The sequence below is a fragment of the Achroia grisella genome, unplaced genomic scaffold (assembly GCF_030625045.1).
Source record: "Achroia grisella isolate CSIRO2021 unplaced genomic scaffold, CSIRO_AGI_Agris_v1 utg509, whole genome shotgun sequence".
NCBI classification, from domain to species: Eukaryota; Metazoa; Arthropoda; class Insecta; order Lepidoptera; family Pyralidae; genus Achroia; species Achroia grisella.
The window spans coordinates 3010122-3032965 of record NW_026712902.1 but is presented as its reverse complement, the minus strand read 5'-3'; the positions used below and the strand labels follow the sequence as shown (position 1 = coordinate 3032965).

Sequence of the window (22844 nt, the reverse complement as noted above, 5' to 3'; positions counted from 1 at the left end):
AGTGATATACTATAGTTATATAGAGGGCATCAATATAGAAGGATGTATAAATATTATGTAAAAATTAACAATTTTTGAAATTACTATTTATTTAACACGTGCTAAGCGGGTGTAAATAGTTATTTATATAGATTACCTAACAATATATTCAGCATCGCTTTGTGTGCATTACAGTTACATAAAATAGTCCTCAATACTATGATAATTGCTCTTATGAATGCGTTAGATAATCATGTTTGAAATTAATTAAACAATTAATATTTATCAATTATTCTGAATGTCCCAGTGTCCCGTGCCCTGTGCCCTTTGCCCTGTGCCCAGGAAAATTGCACTCAGATAATGCTATCTGCAACCAATGTTGTAATTAAATGACATTTAACAACTTTTTTTGCTCCCGCCTGCGCTACTGCTTTACGCTGGCGGGGCACCAGTGGAGAATGTTAGGATGTGAGGAGGAGAATGTGACAAATTAATGTTATAGGATAGTTTCCAGTGAGAACCGCGTAGAGGTCAACTTGAGATCAATGGGACATTGCTATCAATGGGATCATCATCATCTGCTTCTTCCCTATCCCATTTATTTGGGGTCGGCGTAATATGTTTTTCTCTTCCATTGCAATCAATGGCAGACCAAATTACTGACAATTACATCCCTCCTATTCAAGACTATTAATATAATGGAAGTGCTGGGTAGGATTGTTAGAAAGTGGGACGGTAAAATAATAATATTGTTATATTATTGAGTGGTCGCTCAAAGGTCGAAATTCGAAAGGTCAAAAGTCGAAGTTTGAAAATTATTAAATTTCTATTGTCAAAGCCTTCCTACTTCTATGCATGTGTGTGTCAAATACAAGTATACATGTTAAATATGGTTACTTATATTTTTTTTATTGATTTATTTTACTTTTTATCTACTTATAATTTAAAAAAAAAGATCATTTTGCACTCCTTCTCTATATAAATTATGAAATTTTATACTCCTCTGTTCGTGCAATTTTTATAATATGATGATATAATTTATGCATAGAGAAATAAAATATATACAGGTATACTATACGTATTTTACTAATCTTTACATAGTTTAAAACAAAGGGCTACCACTGTCTGTTATATCTATTAAATTACGCAACGAATTTTAATGCATTTCTTAGCAATTGATAGATTGATTCAAGAGGAAGGTTTATATGTATAATACATGTTCTAGTATAGAACCAGCTGAGATAGTAAAAGATTTGTGATCCATCCGTGCGATGCCTGGATACCCATTTAGCGCTGTTAAACAAGAAAAATGATCGAAGTGTATATGACTCATAGATATGGTTAGACTCGACAGACAAGTTCAGTGGAGGAAAGCTTGTATCTTTTTATAGAGAAACATGTTTATATTCTCGCTACTAAGTATTTACGTACTTATATGTCTTATAGAAATCACACGCTGTCATGTGGTTCTATGACATATTAACACAGATGATCCATATTTTTATATTTACTTTATACAAGGCACTGTAATATTAACAACAAAAATAAAATAGTTGATACACAATTACATACATTGGTCCGTCAACAAAATACAATACAATACAGATACAAATAAAAGACGATGTGAGTAACGTAGTGTGTGTGCATAGCCCATACGCAAAAATGTGCATCAGATGGGCCGTATGCTTGTTTGCCACCTATAGAGAATAACCAACCAAGACATTGTTGACTACATACGGACCAGAAGTAACCTGACATTGACGGTGACGCAGCTGGAATGGAGTCAAAACGCGAGTTTCAAGCTGTTTGTGGCCCGAGTTCCCACCAACATGCTGATCACCTTCATGAAGGAGGACTACTGGCCGAAGCATGTGGTGGCTACCGTGGCAGGTTACCGTCATCAGTGCCGTGATCTCACAGTCAGTTTATATATTTTTTTTAATGATATCATTCATATGCATGTTAGTCTGTAAAGTATTTATGTTATGGACCATTAGTAACCTGAATCAAATAAATAAATAAAAAAAATAAACGTAGAAACAATTAGTGTACACAAACTACAAATCCAGGTTAATATAACACGTAACATCAAGATATGCGAGGTAACATAACATGACAGGAGTAGGGTTGGGCTATGATTCGTGAATGCGTGTCAGTTCCCGCGGGATGGGATCGCGGAGTGACAGCTTTATTATCTGTGACCATGCCTCGCTTACGTCGCCATTGTTTTGGACGGTTAATGAATAACCTCTTTGTTGTTATATTTGAGTTTTATGAACTCTTAATGTAAGTTAGATTATCACGTTTGGATGAGTGGGTAATAAATATTTAATAAAAAAGAGTTATTTTTTAAGACGAAATTGGAACGTTGTCCATTTATACTTTCATTTTTACTCAATATATGTACGTTTAATGTAAAAAATATATAAAAATACACTTATTACAGCAACAAAAACTAAGTTAGTAAGTGACGGTGCGCAGTAGTTTTTTAATTGTTTTCCTTTTCGTTATTTTATTGTGGAACCTATTTAATGTTTTTAATGAAAAGAAATTTAATGACATATTGTATAATAAAATAATTATGATATCAATTTCAACGTTTGCATACTCCTACGGGGTGCTGCATGTCGTGTACTTATATTATATTGTAAGATCAAAATTACCATGTAGCAGGCAAATAAATAAATCATTATTATTATTATTAAAACATTTCTACATTTTTCACTTCTTATATGACTATAATTATTATTTATATATCTCAATTAAATCAAAATTTCTGGTACTCTAACTGTAACTCCTACATTTAAGTTCCTTTATTATTTTTTTACTTATTTCATACTGTTTCGTTCAGTTTTTCTGTTTTAAAAAAAAGTACATTCACCCTCGAGGACTTAGCTGAAACTCAGTGTTTTGCCTCTTGATTCTCCACAAGCTATGAACCATTTTGAATTACTGTAGCCCACACATGTTTATCCTTATTGTATTGCATTGTTTTAAATAATCTGGATTGTTCTACTATTTGTAAAGCCTATATGTGTGTACTAAGATACAAATAAAAATATTATCTACCTATCTATCTATTGTTTTCATAATTTATACGATACGATTACTAAGTCTGTGTATATATTATAAAATATATTACACATTTTGATAAAACTTTACAGTAATATAGTTTATACATTAGAATAAAACATAGGCTATAATTTAAAAAGATATGTTAAGTGTGATACAGACGAAGTTGCGTTGCTAAGCTAGTCTTTAATAAGTAACAGCATTTACTATTTACCCGTACTTTCTGCGTTTTGTTGTCTCAATAAACAGTAATCGTGACGGATGCATATTTTCAGAATATGCTTTAATACTTTGGAAGACCGTTACAATTAAGAGTTCCAAAAATACATATAAAACTGTCTGTATAAAACTGCAAGAATTTTAACAAATACGGCAGCTATAAATGGCCTACAACTGACACATAAAGAAACATTACTATAAGAACAGCAGTGTTTATAGCAACCCAAGCTGCCAGTATCAATATTTTTATTGAAGTAACAAAACGCAGAAAAAGTATCTTTAAATAAAAAAAAAAACTAAATTACAAATATATTTTAATTGTTATTAAAACTTAGTGCCTATTGTACAAATTTACGCGTATATTTCTATGGTATAGTCTAGACGGTAACTTCTTTGACTTTTCATTCGTAGGGTCACGTGTTCGAATTCAATCCCTCCTTCTGTGATGTTGATGGACGCCTCGGTATTCTGATAATCGTAGCAGAGAATCGCCTGGAACAGATATTTAAGAAGATTATTATAGCTACATAAGTTGAGTTTTCACAATTGAGTAGGACGGAATAGGGCGCCCTAACAAAGTGATGGGGTACACCATAGGAAGTTATGGGATTGTTAGTAATGAGGACTAATAAACCTATTGCTAGCAATGTATCATGTCAGATTGACCTCTACGTGGTTCCTGTTGGAAACCATCTTGATAAATTCATGGTGAATTTACCACGATGGGATAACGGACCTGACCTCATACTCATTTTATCATCCTCCCCTAGTGCCCGCCAGCGTATACCGTTAGCGCAGGCGAGTGTACCATTCCATTATCATCCATAAGACCCTATACTGTCTACAATGGACCAACGCTACTGGAGTAGAATGCTAACGCAACCTCGCGATACCGGCAATTTTTAGTGGGTAAGAATAGCACGAGGAAGAATAACCTGGACCATCACAATGCATTATCTATTACCATGCTAAGCAGACACAATATCTGTAAAAATGTAATGCGTATTAATCAACTGATATAAAAATATGAATACCTTTTTGTAAATACATACATAACACACTCAGAAAACACGCAGAAACTTACATAGTCATGTATACAAATGTTTGCACTGTGCGAGGAATTAAACCCGCGACAGTAGGACGTAAAGCGGTGTGCTAAAGTGCCAGATCACAGAGGTCGTTTATGTCGTAAAATTTATACGTAGTCATCCATTGAAAAAAAATTAATAAATTAATACTTTATATACTGGACAGGTAAATAAACCCTATCCACTGCAAAAATATTAAAATCAGTTCAAAAGTGCCAAAAATATTGCGTACATGCGAATATGTTCTTAAAAATAAATTGCCTAAGTACAACTATTATTTAATAATAATAAATATTGAACTGATTTACTTGTAGTACTGGCATTAAAATGTAATGAGTAGGTACTGAATATAGTATCAAGTACTAATCTTTACCTTTATCGGCCTAGAAGAGTTGTACTCGTAATACTGGACCCGTTTCTTCCAAGGTATAGCTTCATAGAAAACTCTCTCTCTAGACAAGAGGCGAGCATCTTCCTTCTCGCCGAAGAAATAGTTTTTACATATCACACACACTAACACACTCATTAGTACCACTAAATACAATACGAACTTCATTATTTAAAAAAGTTTAAACTCGTCAATGGTCGAATTCGAATTTTGAATTGTTTCTTTTTTTAATGTTCGCAGACCAAGCCACACTTGTATACTGACCGCTATCCATTATTTAGTTGACCTCTCAAGTTTTTATCACATCTGTCTGATATAATTATAACAAATTGGTAAACAATTAAACTACCATTAAAATACGAAAACTTGTGTTCTAGTTTGTATATTTCTGTAAATAAATTAGTTAATACATAAAAAAAAGATCCTATTAAAAATTGTTGTTAAAATAAAAGAAATTTGTAAATGGAATCTTCGAGAACGCCTAAAAGTCACGCTTCGATTAAAAACAGCAATAAGATAAATATTTTTCATAATACCTACTAATGTAATTTTCTCGATTCTACCTACTCAGTTTATGTTAAAATGTTCATAACTGTTTTGTTCTTCAACATTACCTACCACAAGTGAGAGTAATTGAGAATTGTAGGAATTGGAAAGAAGAGAAATTAGTCAATGAACTTTCATTGACTAATTTATCTTCTTTCCAATTACTATAATTTATTTTGAATATTGCGGTTTTTTATATTAATCATAGAAAAATGCACTTACATTATGGTTGCGTTATATGGTGCGAAAGAAGATTAAAATATTTTTTTTCAATAAATAAAAAAAGTAGGGACTTCTGTCCATATTTACTAATATTATAAAATAAAAACTGTCTGTGTGAACAGATGTTGACGACTAAATAAAATTTGATGTGAAGACTGATGGTACTTATTTTTTAAATTCGCATTTAATCTAGTCTATTAATATAGTTAGCCGAGTTTAACACCAATAATTTGATAATTAATAAATGTATTTATCTCTCTCATCGTTTCGACTAGGTTGAACTAGCCGTGGTCACGAGCTGACGGAGTCAGCTGAGTTATTTACCATAAAATTATTCGTGTACCAGATTAACTTATTAATAAGTTAGATGGTATCCACAAGGACGGACATAGCCTGTCTTTCATGACAAAATATCCGACATAGTCGCGGGTAACAGCTAGTCATCTCTATAGATATATTTCATATTTCTTATTTACAAGTTAATATCAATAATATGAATTGAATCAGAGGTGCTGTCTATTAGCGCCGATGTTTGTACAGTCGCCGCTGAAAGCTTTTAGCGCGTCAATTTGACTGACACAATCTGACGAGTGACGTCCTGACGATGTGTCAGGGTCGCCTCCATCTGACAGATGTTCAGATAAACCTACGTCAATATGTATATCTTTAGTTACACACATTTCAAATATAGAATATTACATTACTAGCTTACCCCGGCTTCGCATGGGTGTATATGTATTATACACATAAACCTTCCTCTTGAATCACTATCTATTAAAAAAAGCCCCTCCAAAAACCGTTGCGCAGTTTTAAAGATTTCAGCATACTTTGGGACGGACAGACAGCGACTTTGTTTTATACTATGTAATGATGAGCGCTACTAGACGTTTACTACACAGATTTACAAAAAGTCGTGAGTACAAATCTGGCGTACACAAAAAATAATTGTCTGTTTGAATTGAGTGATTCTGGCTGACTCTCTGGTGAAAGACGATGACAAAACAATAAATTAATCCAGGAGACTGAGGTAGGCTTTTTTAGTCTCGGGCAGAAATTTAAAACATTACTATGGGAATATAGATATTGACAATTTCTAATTTTAATACAGTAATTTTTTTTAAATTGAATCATTTCGCAGCCGTCTTGGGTAATTGAAATACACGAAACTACAACGGCCATAAATATCTATTAGTATCCATCTCCGAGTACCTTTTAAACATACTTGGTTATTGTCCTGATTTAGACGTATGACACTCGTGGGCGAGAGGGAATGTAGACAGAGAAAATAATAGAATTAGTCCAGATATGTTTGACACGGATTCTAGAATGTTCTAGTGTACCGAAATGGGTCTGTATTTAATAGAGCTTAGACCCATAAATTAGTGCTTAGTGTATTTAATAGTCCTTAGAATAGTATTTATAACGTTGTAACTTTAAAATGGTGTTTCTGCCAGTGCTAACAGCAACTGGCGGGGTGTCAGTGGAGTATGATGAGGATGAAGTTACGTCAGTTAGCCCGTGGTGAAGAATTCGCCAGAAACAATTCAGAGGTATCTTTCAGAATGGTTTCCAAGGGACATAGGGTACACCTTGTTAGTTAAAGAGTCGGTGTTCTTAACAATCTTTTGCTCCTTCGGTCTTACCAGGTTTATTTATAATGGCATCGAATAAATAGGCCTGCGCTACCGGTATACGGTACTTAAGGGAGCAGTGGACGATTAAAAGACTAGGATGAATTTAGGCCATTTTTTTATAACATTGGGAGAAACGAACTTGCGGCTCACCTGAAGGTAAGTAATTGTCGCCGCACATGAGCACCTATAACACCAATGGAATTGCAAGTAATTTGCCGGCCATTTAAGAAAGAATTAGCACATTGTTGCGAATTTACCAGGCATTTATGACGATGGTTTCCATGTGGCATTGCGCGGAGGTCGACATGTAGAGGTATTTTGTTAGCCGATTACTAAGGATTCCTTTCTCTTCAATTTTAGGTTTAGGTCTATCTAAGAGGAAACTTCTACATGTCTTTGTCATTATTGTGGTAGTAGGTAAATGCCTTGACCCCAACGCGGGTCAATTAGATGGAACTGGGATGAGGCCCTAATTAAGATATGTAACAGGGACAGTAATTTTGATGGAAGTTTGTAAACAAAGGTTCAGTGTTATCTTAGCATTTCAAATTATCAATCTCATGAACTAGCTGAACCCGCGACTTTGTAAACGTATAACTTTATGTCTGTTAACCGATGGGAATAAAAGAAACACAAAATTATATAATCCTTTAACAAATTGTACCATTGTAAATTAAATAATTGACAATATGTGAAATTGTTGGATGAAATTTTGGATTTGTCATTTCGTAGTAGAAACTGTTAGAACATGAGAGCTGAGAGGACAGTTGATACTTAGAAAAAGTTAGAAAACTTGACGAAAGAGATTTAAAAAAGGCAAATTTATACTAAAAATAAAAGTACGCAGGCGTTTCTTTTTTTATGTATATTTGTTTACCACGACTATACAAAGCTGAATGGATCAAATTAGGAAGATAAATTGTATCATTGTATTTATTATCTCAGAAAAACCGGTGGATTTAGCGTACAACAGCTAGTATTATAAATGCAACAGCGGCAAACGTTTGATAGGCTAGCGGTTTAGCACACAGCTATTCTATGGTCTCGGGTTCGATTATTTCTCGCACGGTACAAACATTTGTATTCATGAGTATGTTTGTATCGGTATGGGTGTTTTCTAGGAATATTGTATATGGATTTTAAAAAAATGTAGGTATTTATATCAGTTGTCTAGTACCCATAACGCATGCTCTGCTTGGAACTAGGTGACGCTTTGTGAATTCTCCAGGGGATATTATATTATATGTTTGCCTGTTTGTTACCTTTTTAAGACTTAACTGCTCATAAAATCTTAATGAATTTTGACTTGCAGATATATTGTATAAAGAAGACAGATACAGACAATCTTTAATATCAAACGCAAGCAAATTCGTAGCTAATATTAGTTATACTTATGTATCTAACAACAAATTTACAGATTAAAATCCAGATTAAATCCTCACAGAGAATAATCACTTAAGTTCCATTTAGTATTCATTGGTCCATTGCAATCCACGATTAATCCACGTTTAGTTCACGATTAATTAATTAAAACGGGTTTAAAGATCACGGCACGAGTTAGTGGGACGCGGAGTGATCAGACACGCCGGCACAGAACGCAGGCCAGTACTGCGTGCACCCATTAAATTGAAGAACTAAATTGTTGCGTGAATTGCCTGTAGGGTTGGCAATTGTGAAATTGCGGACCCAATCCAAACGATTCCAACATCACTGCGACAACCGCAATGAAATTACAGAATAGGAGGCGTGACATCTTGTAGGGTGTAGATTAGGCAGTAAAATTATAGGAGACATGACATCTTTGACCTTTAACTTGCAGCCTTCCTTTATAAATGTGTTATTCAACCATTAAAAAAATTAAAATCAGATCAGTATTACTGTAGATTATCCTGACTATCCTAATTCCAACCCTTTTCTTCTTTATAACATTAATATAGACGCTATAGATGTATCTGAAAGGATATTTAAAGTTCATTTTTTATATATATAAGTTGTGTTTGGTTATAAACAAGTTTTCTAACATCCTCGATAAATTGAGTTTATTAATATCTGAAAGAGACCTCGGTAAAGTTGCCTTTAATATTAAATATTAATGTTTGTAGTACTGGACCCCTTGACTACTCAATTCAAAAGTGTAGAAAAACATCTATATTTAAAAGTATCAAAAATAAGTTAATCCATCGACTAATTTCTAGTTTTGCTGACTCAATTCAGTATTGGGAGCTCGATATCTTCGAGGCTATCTTCCACTGGGCTTCAGCATGTACCGTTAGCGCAGGAGGGTGCACTATTCCATTATCCATATAAAATATTGCTTTAAACGATAAGACGTTTTGTTTAGCACAATTATGTAAAGTTCCTTATTTATAAATATCTTTCTGTGCACAATAAAGAATTACATTATTATTATGATCAACAAAGAAAACGTAATTAGTTTGGTCATTTCAGAATGTAAATAGATAGATAGATAATTCATTTATTGCCAACATAACCCAACAAATTACAAATAATACACAAAATAAGAAATAAAAAATAACATACGAAGTTGGCAATAGGAGTTGCCTCAGCTGTTGCTGATATAAGTACAACCTCAATGAGGTGCACCTATACAGCGCTGGTTTTAAGGCAGCAATTAAATTACCCATTAGAAAAAATACTATAATGAGGTTTTATTTAATTAACTAGCTGACTCACGGAACTTTGTCTACGTTTCATTTCCCCACCTTTTTCAATATTTTTCATTGCAGCTCCGCTTCTATTGGTCGTAGCGTAATGTTATATAGCTTAAAGCCTTCCTCGACAAATGGACTATTCAACACAAAAATAATTTTTCAATTCGAACCAGTAGTTCCTGAGATTAGCGCGTTCAAACAAACAAACTCTTCAGCTTTATAATGTTATATTATTGTAAGTATAGATGGTCACTATATACATACAGTTTGCATTGATTGCGTGACACCCCTGAACGTACGATGCACTGCAATTGTGTTAATCCACGTTTATTACCATGTCAACATGTGATTTCTTTTATTTTCAGGCAGATTGTCGTTGTCAGTGGCGTAACCACGGAGATGATTTACATTTATGTTATTATTACATATCTATGTTAGTCTGTAAGGTATTTATAATATGAGCCATTAGTAGCCTGAAATAAATAAATAAAAAAAAAATACCATCAAATATTACACAACGGTAAATAGTCTGTATCATAAAATACGTGTCGTAGGAGACAAATGGTTCACATGATGGATAGTGATTATCGATGTTCATAAGCACCTCCAACACCAAGGGAATTGCGAGTATGTATATTGCCAGCCTTTTAAGAAGGAATAAACCTTTTCTTGAAGATTTCAATTTTGTATCGGTTCGGAAATATTGCTGGTCGGTAAATTCAAATTCAAAATATCTTTATTCATGTAGGTCTATTACAGATTCTTATGATATGTCAAATCTACCGTCAGTTCGGAATGATTTCGAGATGAGAAGAACTGACAAGAAACTCAGCTCGTATGTTTTTTTTAAATGTTGTACATAATTACAATTATATAATTTCATAAATTCAAATTTGGGAGAATAGAGTTACCACCAGCATATGGTATTGAAAAAAAAAAAAAACGAAAAATCTAATCAGTGATCACAACCTGAACAGACCAGTCCCCACGAGCAGCACCCGTTCACGAGTATGACGGCTGAGCCAGCCATCATTGCACTCAACCATATTAGAGGGAGCATATCGACCCGATCCACCAATCCGCCACAAGTTTGAACTTTATAGCGAGCATGACTGTTTCAAGTTACTCCACTACGTCATTTATATTATTTACAGCATAAACTGTACCAATCACAGTTTTCAACCATTACAATATTTAATTTACATTACTTAAATTACAATATGTCATTACTAAATTTAGAATAAGTTTCTTTAGTGTTTAGTTATCCCAATCAGTTATTAATATTATAATTGTTTATTTGTTACAGATGTGTGCCCATGGTGATGCGATGATCGAACTGTGAGCTATGACTTCATAGAAGCGGATCTACTCGTATTTTGCGGTCAGTGTGTTCTTTATAAACCAATGCGTAATCATCGCCATTTAAATGTAACAAATAAAACTATATATGTACACTTCGATGACGATCAACACTTGAGTCAATTGTACTTTGTTAATGGGAAAATTGAATATTAAATTAAATTAGATGACATTCAATTTAAATAATAACATTTGTGGTTAGCTTATTAGTGTTCTGTTCAGTTCCTGATTTGTTATTGTAGCTAAGCAGTGAATAAGTGGATCCTTTGTTTAAAACTTATATGCCGAGGTTCCTAGGACTTCCTCTCTAAGATTTCACGGGAAATTAAAATAAATGAAACCTGGTAAGATCCCGTGATTTGTCTTAATTTTATGTATTTTTTTTTTATTTATTGTTCTTGTTACAATCCTACTATTTTATTTATTTACATATAATCTTACAGTACGATTATTTATAGTTGATTATGGCATACAAAGTGCGGTACGGCAACTATAAAAGTTATATAAAAAATCTTAATCTGTTTTTTATTATTCTTATGCTTATTATCTATTACTGCGTGTATATGTGTGCATGCGTGTGTGTCTATGTGTGTGTGGGTGTGTGTTTTTTTTTTTTTAGAGGATGATAATGGAATGGTGCACCCGCCTGCGCTAACGGTTTACGCTGGCGGGGTACCAGTGGAGGATGATAGGATGAACATGAAGTCAGATCAGTTAGCCCATCGTGACAAATTCACCGGAAATTTATCACGATGGTTTCCAGGGAGAACCGCGTGGAGGTCGACCTGACATGGTACATTGCTAGCAATAGGATCATTAGTCCACATTACTAACAATCACCTTCCCCCCTGTGGGTGTGTGTTTGTACGTATAAATAACAGCGTCATTTTTTTCTGACTACTCAAATGCTGTTGGCCGCAGCTGGCCTTTACAGCTTCACCGGGCGAGTTGACAATGTAAATCCGAAATACAGCTTTCAGAGGACATCGTAGTCATCGATTTTGTATGAAGTCTACTTCTGATACCACTACTACTATTTAATACTTTAAAATATTATGAAAGGAGAGGTGAGAAATATTGAATTACAATAGAATAGATAATTTAAAATCATCATAATATTATGTAAAACCATTGCCGTCCTAAAATAACAATGTTGACCAATATGGTGTTAAATAAATTCTTTAGTGAGGGGACACTCGTTATCCGATATTTATCGACTAGATTTGCCCTAGTACCACACCGGCTGTTTAACATGTATGACTTTGCTTTATTGTCAATAATTTCTGCAACGTACGCGATATAAAGATTATATTCATATGTTGGGTTGTATTATTGTTTTCATATGGATTCCTAATTGTTTTTTAAATATTCTATAGTGTATGTTCATCAGGTATAATGTAGGATACTAATGAGAAAAGAACTTTTCAAATCGATCAGTATGATTGTATAGATTCTATATTGTAGATTATATACATTGTATTTGGTGTTGTAGGATTATAAATTGTTGTTTTTTTTACTTCGATTTTCCTGCCAGACAGGCAGGAAATTAGTGTTATTAAATCTTTATATAGTATAAAATGAAGTCGCTTCCGGTATCTGTTCGCTTAGATCTTTTAAACTATGCAACGGATTTTAATGTAGTTTTTAGTAATAGATTGAGTGACTCAAGAGGAAGGTTTATATATATAATACTAGTAGAAATATTTGTAAAATGACAAAATGCTAAGATAAATTCCTTCAACAGTTCCAGTTAAGTTTATAAATTAATAAACGTCATATCATATCTATTATTTTAAAATATAACTTGCAGATTTTATAACTGTCTTTATGTTCTCTTTTTCAAATCGATATATATCATTTAAATTTTAAATCGATAGATGCTTTGCAAAAATTTGCACATCCCTCATGTTAGATGCCAGATGTTGGCTGGGCATTCGCAGAGAAGTGCTAATTTGATTGGCATCTGTTTGAAAACGTGTTGAATATTCAAATTGGTTTTCGATAGATAACATTAGATGACCATTGTTAGAATTATTATGAAATAGGAGTGATAATTCACCTAGTTGTGATTTTTTGATAAAACTTTAGGTTCACTTGTTATCGTATGTTAGGATAAAAATATATTTCTTCTGTATATAAATTTTAATTCAAAATTGCTGCTTTATTTAATTGAAATAACAACAATTTGCATATTCAACTAATCAATATTTAAAAATTTGCAAGGATAAAGATACAATACGAATTTTACGGAAGTGTTAATAAACAAGTCATTAAATCTTTTTATCTATTATATGCTTAAGTCAAGCTAAGGATCTATAATTACACTTACCGAACTGTGGGAGGTATACGCATGCTCAGATCTTCCTATAATGCTGTTCTACATTTTATGATAATACTAGCGAACAGACCCGGCTTCGCACGGATGCATTATAAATCTTTGAATTTATTTTGTTGTTTGTTCTATACTATAACACGAATGTATTATACATATAAACCTTCCTCTTGAATCACTCTATCTATTGCTGAAAATTGCAATAAAATCCTTTGCATAATTTAAAAGATATAAACGAACAGACAGCGGCGTCAACTATATAAAGATAACAAACCGACGATCTGATTGTAATTGGTAACCATCTTCTTAGTACATGAAGAGCATTATGGCCATCATATTATGACTGTCTAGTCTTTCGGATGAGTTACAGGTAGGTCTTATGGATAATAGTGAAATGGTGCACTCGCCTGTGCTAACGGTTTACGCTGGCGGGGCACCAGTGGAGGATGATAAAATGAACATGAGGTCAGGTCAGTTCACCCATCGTGATAAATTCACTATGAATTTATAACCACGTGGAGGTCAACCTGACATGGTACTCTAGCAATTAACAAATTTATCGCGATGGTTTTCAGGGAGAACCACGTTGAAGTCAACCTGAGATGGTAAATTGCTAGAAATGGGGTTATTAGTCCACATTACTGTCTCCTTCGTCCCCTCATATATCGGTGCCTCTTCTATTGTAAGCAATTAACAAATTTATCGCGATGGTTTGCAAGGGGAACCACGTGGAGGTCAACCGAACATCGTACATTGTTAACATTGGAGTTATTAGTCCAGATTGCTAACAATCCACTACGTCTCCTCATAGGTAGGTGCTTCTTATGATGTAACTACATGGTGCCGTGTTTGTCGTTGCAGGTGTGGTGTGAAGGCGAGGGCGACAGGTGGCGATGGGCGCGTCTGGCGTCTCTGACGAGTACACGCCGCCGCGTCTCTCGCGGCTGCTGCACTCCTTGCCACACATCAATGTCACGCTGCACAGAGTGAACGACACGTTCGCGCCCAACTCGCCCGTCTACCTCGAGGTATGCTGTACTCTTGCTTAAACCGCCAAAAATGGAATCATCATTAATTTAATGCATTTCATCCGTTTCATTCATTTCATTTATTTCATTCGTTTCATTCATTTTATTGTTTCTATCGTTTCATTATTTTCATTTATTTCATTCATTTTATTGTTTCTATTGTTTCATTATTTTCATTCATTTCATTTATTTCTATCATTTCATTTATTTCATTCGTTTCATTCATTTTATTGTTTCTATCGTTTCATTATTTTCGTTCATTTCATTTCTTTCATTCGTTTCAAACCTTTCATTTATTCATTTCATTGGACCAAACATTGACGGCCTCTGTGGTCTAGCGGTTTAGCACGCTGCTTTAGTTCCGATGGTCGCAAGTTCGATTCCTCGAAAGGTATAAACATTTGTATTCCTAAGTATGATAGCTTATAACGGTCTGAGTGTTTTATATATTATGTATGAATTTACAACAAAAATATCTAATTATTAAATATAAGTTATCAATAACACAATCTTGCATACCTTACTATATGACGCTGTGTAAATTGTCCTGAGATATTATTACTATTCATCATATAGTCGGGCACCTGACATTAGCTTCTGTTTTCCACACTACAGAAAGCAGCGTGCGAGGTCAAGTCAGTTAGCGCATCGTGATAAATTCATGGTGAATGTTTTCCGTTGGAAAAGATGTGGATGTCAACGTAACGTGGTATATTGCTTGCCATTTCAAGCAATATACCACGTTATTAGCCCACATTACAAACAATTAATTGGCGACGGCTACCGCTTACTATAAGGTGGGCCGTAAGCTTGCTTGCCATTCTAATTACAGAAGTCCTATAACACATTATTTCTAATTTCAGAGCTTAGGCATCCTCGGCTCGATTCCCGGCGCGTGGTTGATACTGACACTGACTGTATTGCTGATATACCTGCTGACAAGATGCTGCGACAGGAAACAGCGACCTCCGCGCAGTATCTCTGCCCTGAAGGTTAGCTATAATTACAGCTTCATTTATACCATGCTGTCATTGACTTCGACTTTAATTAGATGGTCTCGTTAGAGTGGTACACACCGCCTTACTTCTAATGGTCTCGGGTTCAATTCCCCGCACCGTATATACATTTTTATTTATGAACTAGCTGTTGCCTGCGACTTCGTCTGCGTTTCCGTCGTTTTTCGTACAATAAGTAGCCCATGTCCTTCCTCACGGTTCCGTGGTTTTGATGTGTTTTCCTAACATTTCCCTTCACTGCTCTGCTCCGATTGGTCGTAGTGTGATGAAAGGTATACTATAACCTGCACAGGAGTATGAAGAATAATTGTACCAAGTTTCGTTAAAATCCGTCGAGTAGTTTTTGTTTCTATAACGAACACATAGACAGACAAAAATTTTACTGATTGCATTTTTGGCATCAGTATCGATCACTGATCACCCCCTGATAGTTATTTTGGAAATATATTTCATGTACAGAATTGACCTCTCTACATATTTATTATAAGTATAGATATGACCATGTATGTTTGTATCTAATTTCTCGTTATATGATGTAAAATCATTTTAAACTTGGCTTGGGACAATGTGCATTCGCCAAAAACAAGTTTAGGAAACGGGTAGGCGGAGTTTGGATAGGAACAGAGTTAAATTGATCAGGTAAATTAGAATAGGAGTGGACTAATAATCACATATACAATTATTATAGCAAAAGAAATATTACAGTAAGAAATCGATTACATATCTTATTAAATGTAATTATAGATAAATAAAGAATAATGACACTGGTCAACAGAAAAAAAATTGTTTTCTTCGATTTATTTCCGTTTCTACCTCCAATTAACGCGTATTGTTTGAATATAGCAACAGTTTTTCTCTTCAGCTTTTGTTTTTGAGTTACAGCTAACTTCCGTCATTTACTATGTGCGTTTTTTATTGAACACTGAAATATATTTTGTTGATATTTCGATATTCGTCAACAAGATGTTGTGTAATTAATCCCGATTGTTTTTGCTATATTTTTGGTTGTAAAATATCGAAAACCTAACTACATTTTTTTCGTCAAAATGATAAGACTGTATATATCAAAAATATAATTATAAAATAAAGTTATTAGCAATATCCCAGTATTTTCTTCAACTCAGAGCCATAAAAATACCCAAAAACAGAATAAAAAATGAGGGAAATAAGACTTGTGTAATTCAGTGTAATTTCTATTTAAGATATATTTCTTAGTTTATTGTTTTGAGAGAAACCACAGATTAGACAAGATTGCAGATGCAAGGGGAGACATTCTAAATATAACTGAGATAGCTGTGAATATAATCGGCCATTTCCCACAGCATTATAATGCCGGCGCCATATGGTGACCGATGCGACGTGTGGAGAACATTTTAATAGTTTATTAGCTTTTGTTTTAGTTATTAAACGCCCAAGCACTTACTTGGAATTACAGATGTGATGCATTTTGTTTTGGTATAACTAGGTCGTAATTAGAGCGGGATTACTATACGATTATTTTGAAAATGCGGGAATGATTTGATTTTTAAATATTTTATAGTGTCAAAAGAATATCAAAATAATCTAAATATTTATAAAAAGAACGATGGACGAGCTGCTCGTAACAGTTGTCATATTGTTGTAGTGAGTGTGGTTACCACAAAGACAATATTAGTATCCCTTACTTCCTCGCTAATATTATAAATGCGAAAGTTACTCTATCTGTCTGTCGTGTTTTCTCGCCAAAACTACTGAACCGATTTTAATGAAATTTGGTACATAGATGGTCTAGAAAGGACATAGGCTACTTTTTAATGCAAAAAAAATGTGAAAAGGAAAGAAGTAAGGTTGTATAGAAGTATCGTAATTTTTATAGCAAAAGCTTAAAATTTGTTTTTAAGGTTGATTAAATATAACATTCAAAGTTTGTAATAATATTACCTTTGTAGGGTAAAATGAAATATGGGATGAAAATTTTAATGGAAATTCGTCATTAGTAGTCTATTCCACACAGACCAATCCCGGGCACAGATAGTAACATATATTTTGCATATTATATTCATGAAAATGATAATAATTATATATTCTGCATGTCATGCTAAAATTTGATAACTATTTATAAATAATATTTAATGTCCTTATACATATACCTACCTATTTTAGAATTATAACTACATTCTCTACTAATCTAAATAAATATATAATTTATAGTTAATTAAATTATAATCAAGACTGATTCTGAGATTAGTTGAAGATATTTTTAGCGATACCTATTTTAATTTATAAAATAAAAAATTCTGTACAATAAAAAAAATATTATTTCAGATAACCCTGATGATACTGTCGGTGCTGTGTTGCGGTGCTATTGGCATGGGCCTGTTTGGAAATGACGATCTACACAACGCGATGCTGCAGAGCATCCAGGCCGGGAACCAATTGGCTGCCTTGGTCAATACAGTGAAGAACCAGGTAGATAATCTTCAAATAAATTTAAAACATCTGTTAAATTATATTTATTTAGCAAAGCCTCACTAAGCGATTACTTGAAGGACAATGCACGGCAATAGTTGTTCATGCACGGGATTTTCATTGAGTGTTAGAGATAGACACCTATATAAGTACGTAATGTAAATAAAGTACAATTTGCGTGTGCACCTTTGTCTCGTATTTTGTGCATATTATGTATGTATTTAAAAAAATATTTTAATTTTACACTCATAAGCTCTTCTTAGTTTGGGACTAGATGGCTTTGTCCAGGGTTATTATTATTAGTATTCCCATCTTATTATTATTATTATATATATAGGTGTTCATGAGAATTAATTAAGTCTTTTTTTTTTAACGTTGTCACGCAACTTGTTTCGTAAGAGATGTTTCGGTCGAAAAGCAGCGAATGGCCTCTGGAATGGCAACGCATGATGTCCGTTGTGCTGTTTATGTATATAAGCGACGGTTTCCACTTATTGTGAGATGGGTCGTGTGGTTTTCCAGTTATGTAAAATAAAACCGATTGCTACTTTACTTACTATGTTTTGTGTACATACCTTCGCGCGTTTCGTATTTAAAAAAAATATTGAAATTTTACACTCATAAGCTCTTCTTAGTTTGGGACTAGATGGCTTTGTCCAGGGTTATTATTATTAGTATTCCCATCTTATTATTATTATTATTATTATCAGTGGCAATCCGTGAGGAAGTAGCCATTATTATTGCTAAAAGTTGCATATAGATGGCGTGATTGGTATCGATGGAATTCTTCATAGTTTTGCAAACGTTTTAAAAAACAAAACTGTGTTTACAAAAATGTTTAATCAATTTTTAAAAAGTTATATATACATGTTAAAATGAAATAATGCGTTTAGAAAAGTAATTTTCATATATTTACTCATTTTGTTATTTTCCAGTACTTAATTAATTTAATCAGTGCTAATACGGGGCTCAATGTTTTCAAAATGCTTTCATAGATGGCATTGTTGTCATTTGTATCGGCCTAATTAAATGTCTTTTTTATATTTTCCAATAATAAGCACTTAATATATCATTATTGTAAATTAAACATATAAAAAAATTTTAAGTAAATTAAAAATAGCCGAACAAGCAAGTAATACTATTTCCAATAATACTTATGTATGAAGTGTTGTCATATTAAAAATAAATACATGTATTATCGATTTTTTTGAATAATCGATAACAGGATTTTATTACAGCGCATTATTCGATGATGCTTTTAATGAGTCGTTGTGAACAGTAAATTTTCATTATTTTGTATTATAGCAGTGTTCCGTTTCAAAGAACGGAATATAGTAGTACATTATTAGTGTCGTTGGTTATTTACATTTGTACTGAAAAATCGATTACATAATAATTTAAAATATCGAGTACGAATCGTAGTTGTCTTTGAATACTGGCAAGATTAAAATAGTATTTAAAAAAAGAGAGAAATCGACCCTAACTCGAATACCATAAAGTTGATTTTCCTTTCTCATTAATATCATAGCAGTTTGTTTTTAACTTGCGTATGACTCTGTGGTATGATGTTTAACGTGTATTGTTATTGTACGGTGCATACATTTCAAAAATTATATTTTAATGTAGGTACATACATTTCATACGTGTCAAAAATTATCTTTTAATGTAGGTACATACATTTCTTTCATACATTTCATACATGTCAAAAATTATCTTTTAATGTAGGTACATACATTTCTTTCATACATTTCATACATTTAAAAAATGAACTTTTTATGTAGGTACATACATTTCTTTCATACATCTCATACATTTCAAAAATTATATTTTAATGTAGGTACATACATTTTTTTCATACATCTCATACATTTCAAAAATGAACTTTTTATGTAGGTACATACCTTTCTTTCATACATCTCATACATTTCAAAAATTATATTTTAATGTAGGTACTTACATTTCATACATGTTAAAAAATTATCTTTTAATGTAGTGCCGTGCCGGCGACTGAGACAGGCACACGTGCGCATAGCTCGCTGATTATTATCTATTTTACTTACATATTTTGTATACCGGTTGCTAATGCATCGGTGCAGCTGTGTTTGTGATAATGGATAGTTTCGTGCGGTCACAGAGCGTTAGCTCAATTCAATCGTTAGTTCACAGTGACGTATGCGAAGATATGGCGACTAATGAGTGTGAACAGGTAGACGAAACCGTGTTAGTACATAGTGAGATACAGCGGCAAGTGGAAAAAAGGTTAAGGGAAGACAGCAGCGGCAGCAAAGATGCTGACGAAGATGGATTTATTACCGTTACTAGAAAACCAAAACGATTACTGCGTAGTTTGTCAAACAACAAAAATCAAGAAAATGTTACCGACAACTTTGAAATTATTGTATAAAGATATACTGCCCAAACAAATAGGAATGGCAAAGTTATTAAAGTCTGAAAATATTACTAATATATTGAGAATTAAGTATAAGTAAATTATATCCTTTAAGGATAAAGAAGATGCAGAGAAGTTGTTAAATTGTCAAAAGTTTATGGAATTGAATTATAGATGCCAATGGTCAAATCAAGTTTATTTTACATATGGTGTAGTTAAAGACATCGACCTCGATATAGGAGAAGACGAAATTCTTAAATTATTTGAAAGCGAACAAGAAATTATATCTGTAAGAAGGCTCAAACGATTAACAGACAAGGGTCAATGGGTTAACAGCGAAGTAATACGTCTTTGTTTCCGAAGTCCATCTTTGCCCTCGTATATTTATGGATACGGCTGCCGGTTCAAGGTGGAAACATATACATTCCCAGTCTCCCAATGCTCGGGATGTTGGAAATTTGGCCACGTAAAACGAGCTTGTCCTACAAATAAAGAAAATTGTGGAATCTCATGATAACTGTGAGACTACACAATTTGTATGTATAAGTCAGGCACTTGACAAAGGATGTCCGCTATTTATAAAGGAACAGGAAATTAGAAAGTTAATGAGCAAAAATAACTGTATCTACAAACAAGCTCTCAATTTATATGCCCAACAAAAACTTAAAACAACAAGGAAACAAAATCTCACTACTGTTAATTCGATACCAGACAATATATCTTCTACTTTAAATAGATCATACCGTGATGCACTCATGACGAAGGAATTTAATATTGATCAATTTACAGTTAATGAGGAAACAAATGACTCGGACAACAATACAGATGAAAGAACACCAAATATAACATACAAGACAGGAAATAAACCTAAAAAGAAGAAAAATAAAAGAAACCTAAAATCAATTAATAGGGAAGTTGAATTAGATGACACAGTCACTGAGACGCGAACGAATAACAATGACGATGATATAAGTAATAGAAAACATAAAGTTCCAATGATTATCAAGATATTGCTTAAAATGCAACAAATAATTTTATCCGAAAAAGCATGTGAAGAAAAAATTATAATGTGTATAAGAGCATAGTGGAAGAAATAATGTGTTATGTTATGAGTGTTATCAGTGAGGGAGATGTCATTAATAAAATATACAAAATGTTTAATAATGGCTAGATACACCAATAGTAAATGTGATATTAATATCTTACAATGGAATTCACAAAGTATACGACCTAAGTTGGTAGATTTTGATCTATTGTTAAATAGGGAAAAAATTCACATAGCAGTGATTAGCGAAACTTGGTTAGAACCAGAATCGGCCTTTAATATATCGGCGTATAATATTTTTAGAAAAGACAGGGATGATTCTTACGGTGGGGTAGCTGTGCTATGTCATAAATCAATAAAAGCAATGATAAATCCAATAGATATAGCGAATAATGGCATAGAACTTATTAACATTAAAATAATGAATTGTAAACTTATTAAAAATATTATATCTATATATTGCCCACCTTCTGTACGTACTTCTCAGTTTGATTGGGATAGCATATTTTCATGTTTCTCCACCAACTCAATTGTACTTGGTGATTTTAATGGGCACCATTCAAATTGGTCATGTAAAACTGATACAAGAGGTACACAATTATTCGATAGCTCCCTTGATAATGGATATATTTCAATTAATGACGGCAACCCTACACGAGTAAAAGTAGTTAATGGCTCCCTTCAACAAACAGCTCCCGATATAACTTTCTGTACTACAGATATCGCAATAAATTCAAACTGGAAAGTGACTAATGAAGGCCTAGGAAGCGATCATTTGATTATTAAAATTAACTTTAAGTATAGAGACAAAACAAATATAATTAATAAACGAAATTTTAAATGCGCTGATTGGGTAAGATATAAAGATGTAATAAATAACACGTTAGTTGATATAGACGTAGGTATGAATGTACAAAATATGTATGATATTCTACTAAAAGTAATCAACGAGGCTGCTGACAAATCGATACCTATAAAAAAATATAGCATGGACCCCGCAAATAAATTTGAACCAAAATCATACTGGAACCCAGAAATATCTAAAGCAATAGCTGAACGCAGATTGGCACTGAAACAATTAAGACGGAATTCTACACCTAGAAACCTTCTATATGGCAACAGAAAGTTTCAGAAGCGCAACGACTTATAAGACGAGCAAAATCTCTGCATTGGCAAAAATTTTGCCATAGTTTCCAGGATACCACGTCAGTCGCAGATATGTGGCGAAAAATTGGATGAAGGGTTTAAAACAAAAGAAGGCATACTCCTCAGAACAAGCAAAGTTAAAACTACTAGCTACATTAGCTCCTGATTCGGTATCACCCCCGCCACCAGTATTAAACGGCTTTAATTCTAATCTCGACGCTGACTTTACAACTGCAGAATTATTCAATTGTTTAAAGAGTA

The 22844-nt window shown here is 33.3% G+C and overlaps 2 protein-coding genes across 3 annotated transcripts in view; one reads left to right on the top strand and one right to left on the bottom strand.

The window, feature by feature from the left end:
• LOC131846257 (protein tweety-like) overlaps window positions 1-22844 on the top strand; it is a 96331-nt gene that overhangs the window by 64043 nt on the left and 9444 nt on the right. Inside the window, exons 1-5 of one of the 2 annotated variants that reach the window (XM_059195521.1) lie at window positions 6985-7064; window positions 11127-11201; window positions 14373-14539; window positions 15403-15531; window positions 17860-18003. In XM_059195521.1, the coding sequence (XP_059051504.1) occupies window positions 14405-14539; window positions 15403-15531; window positions 17860-18003 (408 nt within the window). In that variant the 5' untranslated portion in view covers window positions 6985-7064; window positions 11127-11201; window positions 14373-14404. Of the gene's footprint in view, window positions 1-6984; window positions 7065-11126; window positions 11202-14372; window positions 14540-15402; window positions 15532-17859; window positions 18004-22844 lie in introns of those variants that run through there. The other variant, XM_059195520.1, reaches the window with a different exon arrangement.
• Window positions 3622-5027, bottom strand: LOC131846258 (uncharacterized). The gene is made up of 2 exons (XM_059195522.1): window positions 4732-5027; window positions 3622-3762 (listed from the first exon to the last, which is right to left on the bottom strand). The coding sequence occupies exons 1-2, from the start codon at window positions 4912-4914 to the stop codon at window positions 3622-3624; spliced, it is 324 nt and encodes a 107-aa protein (XP_059051505.1). The 5' UTR covers window positions 4915-5027.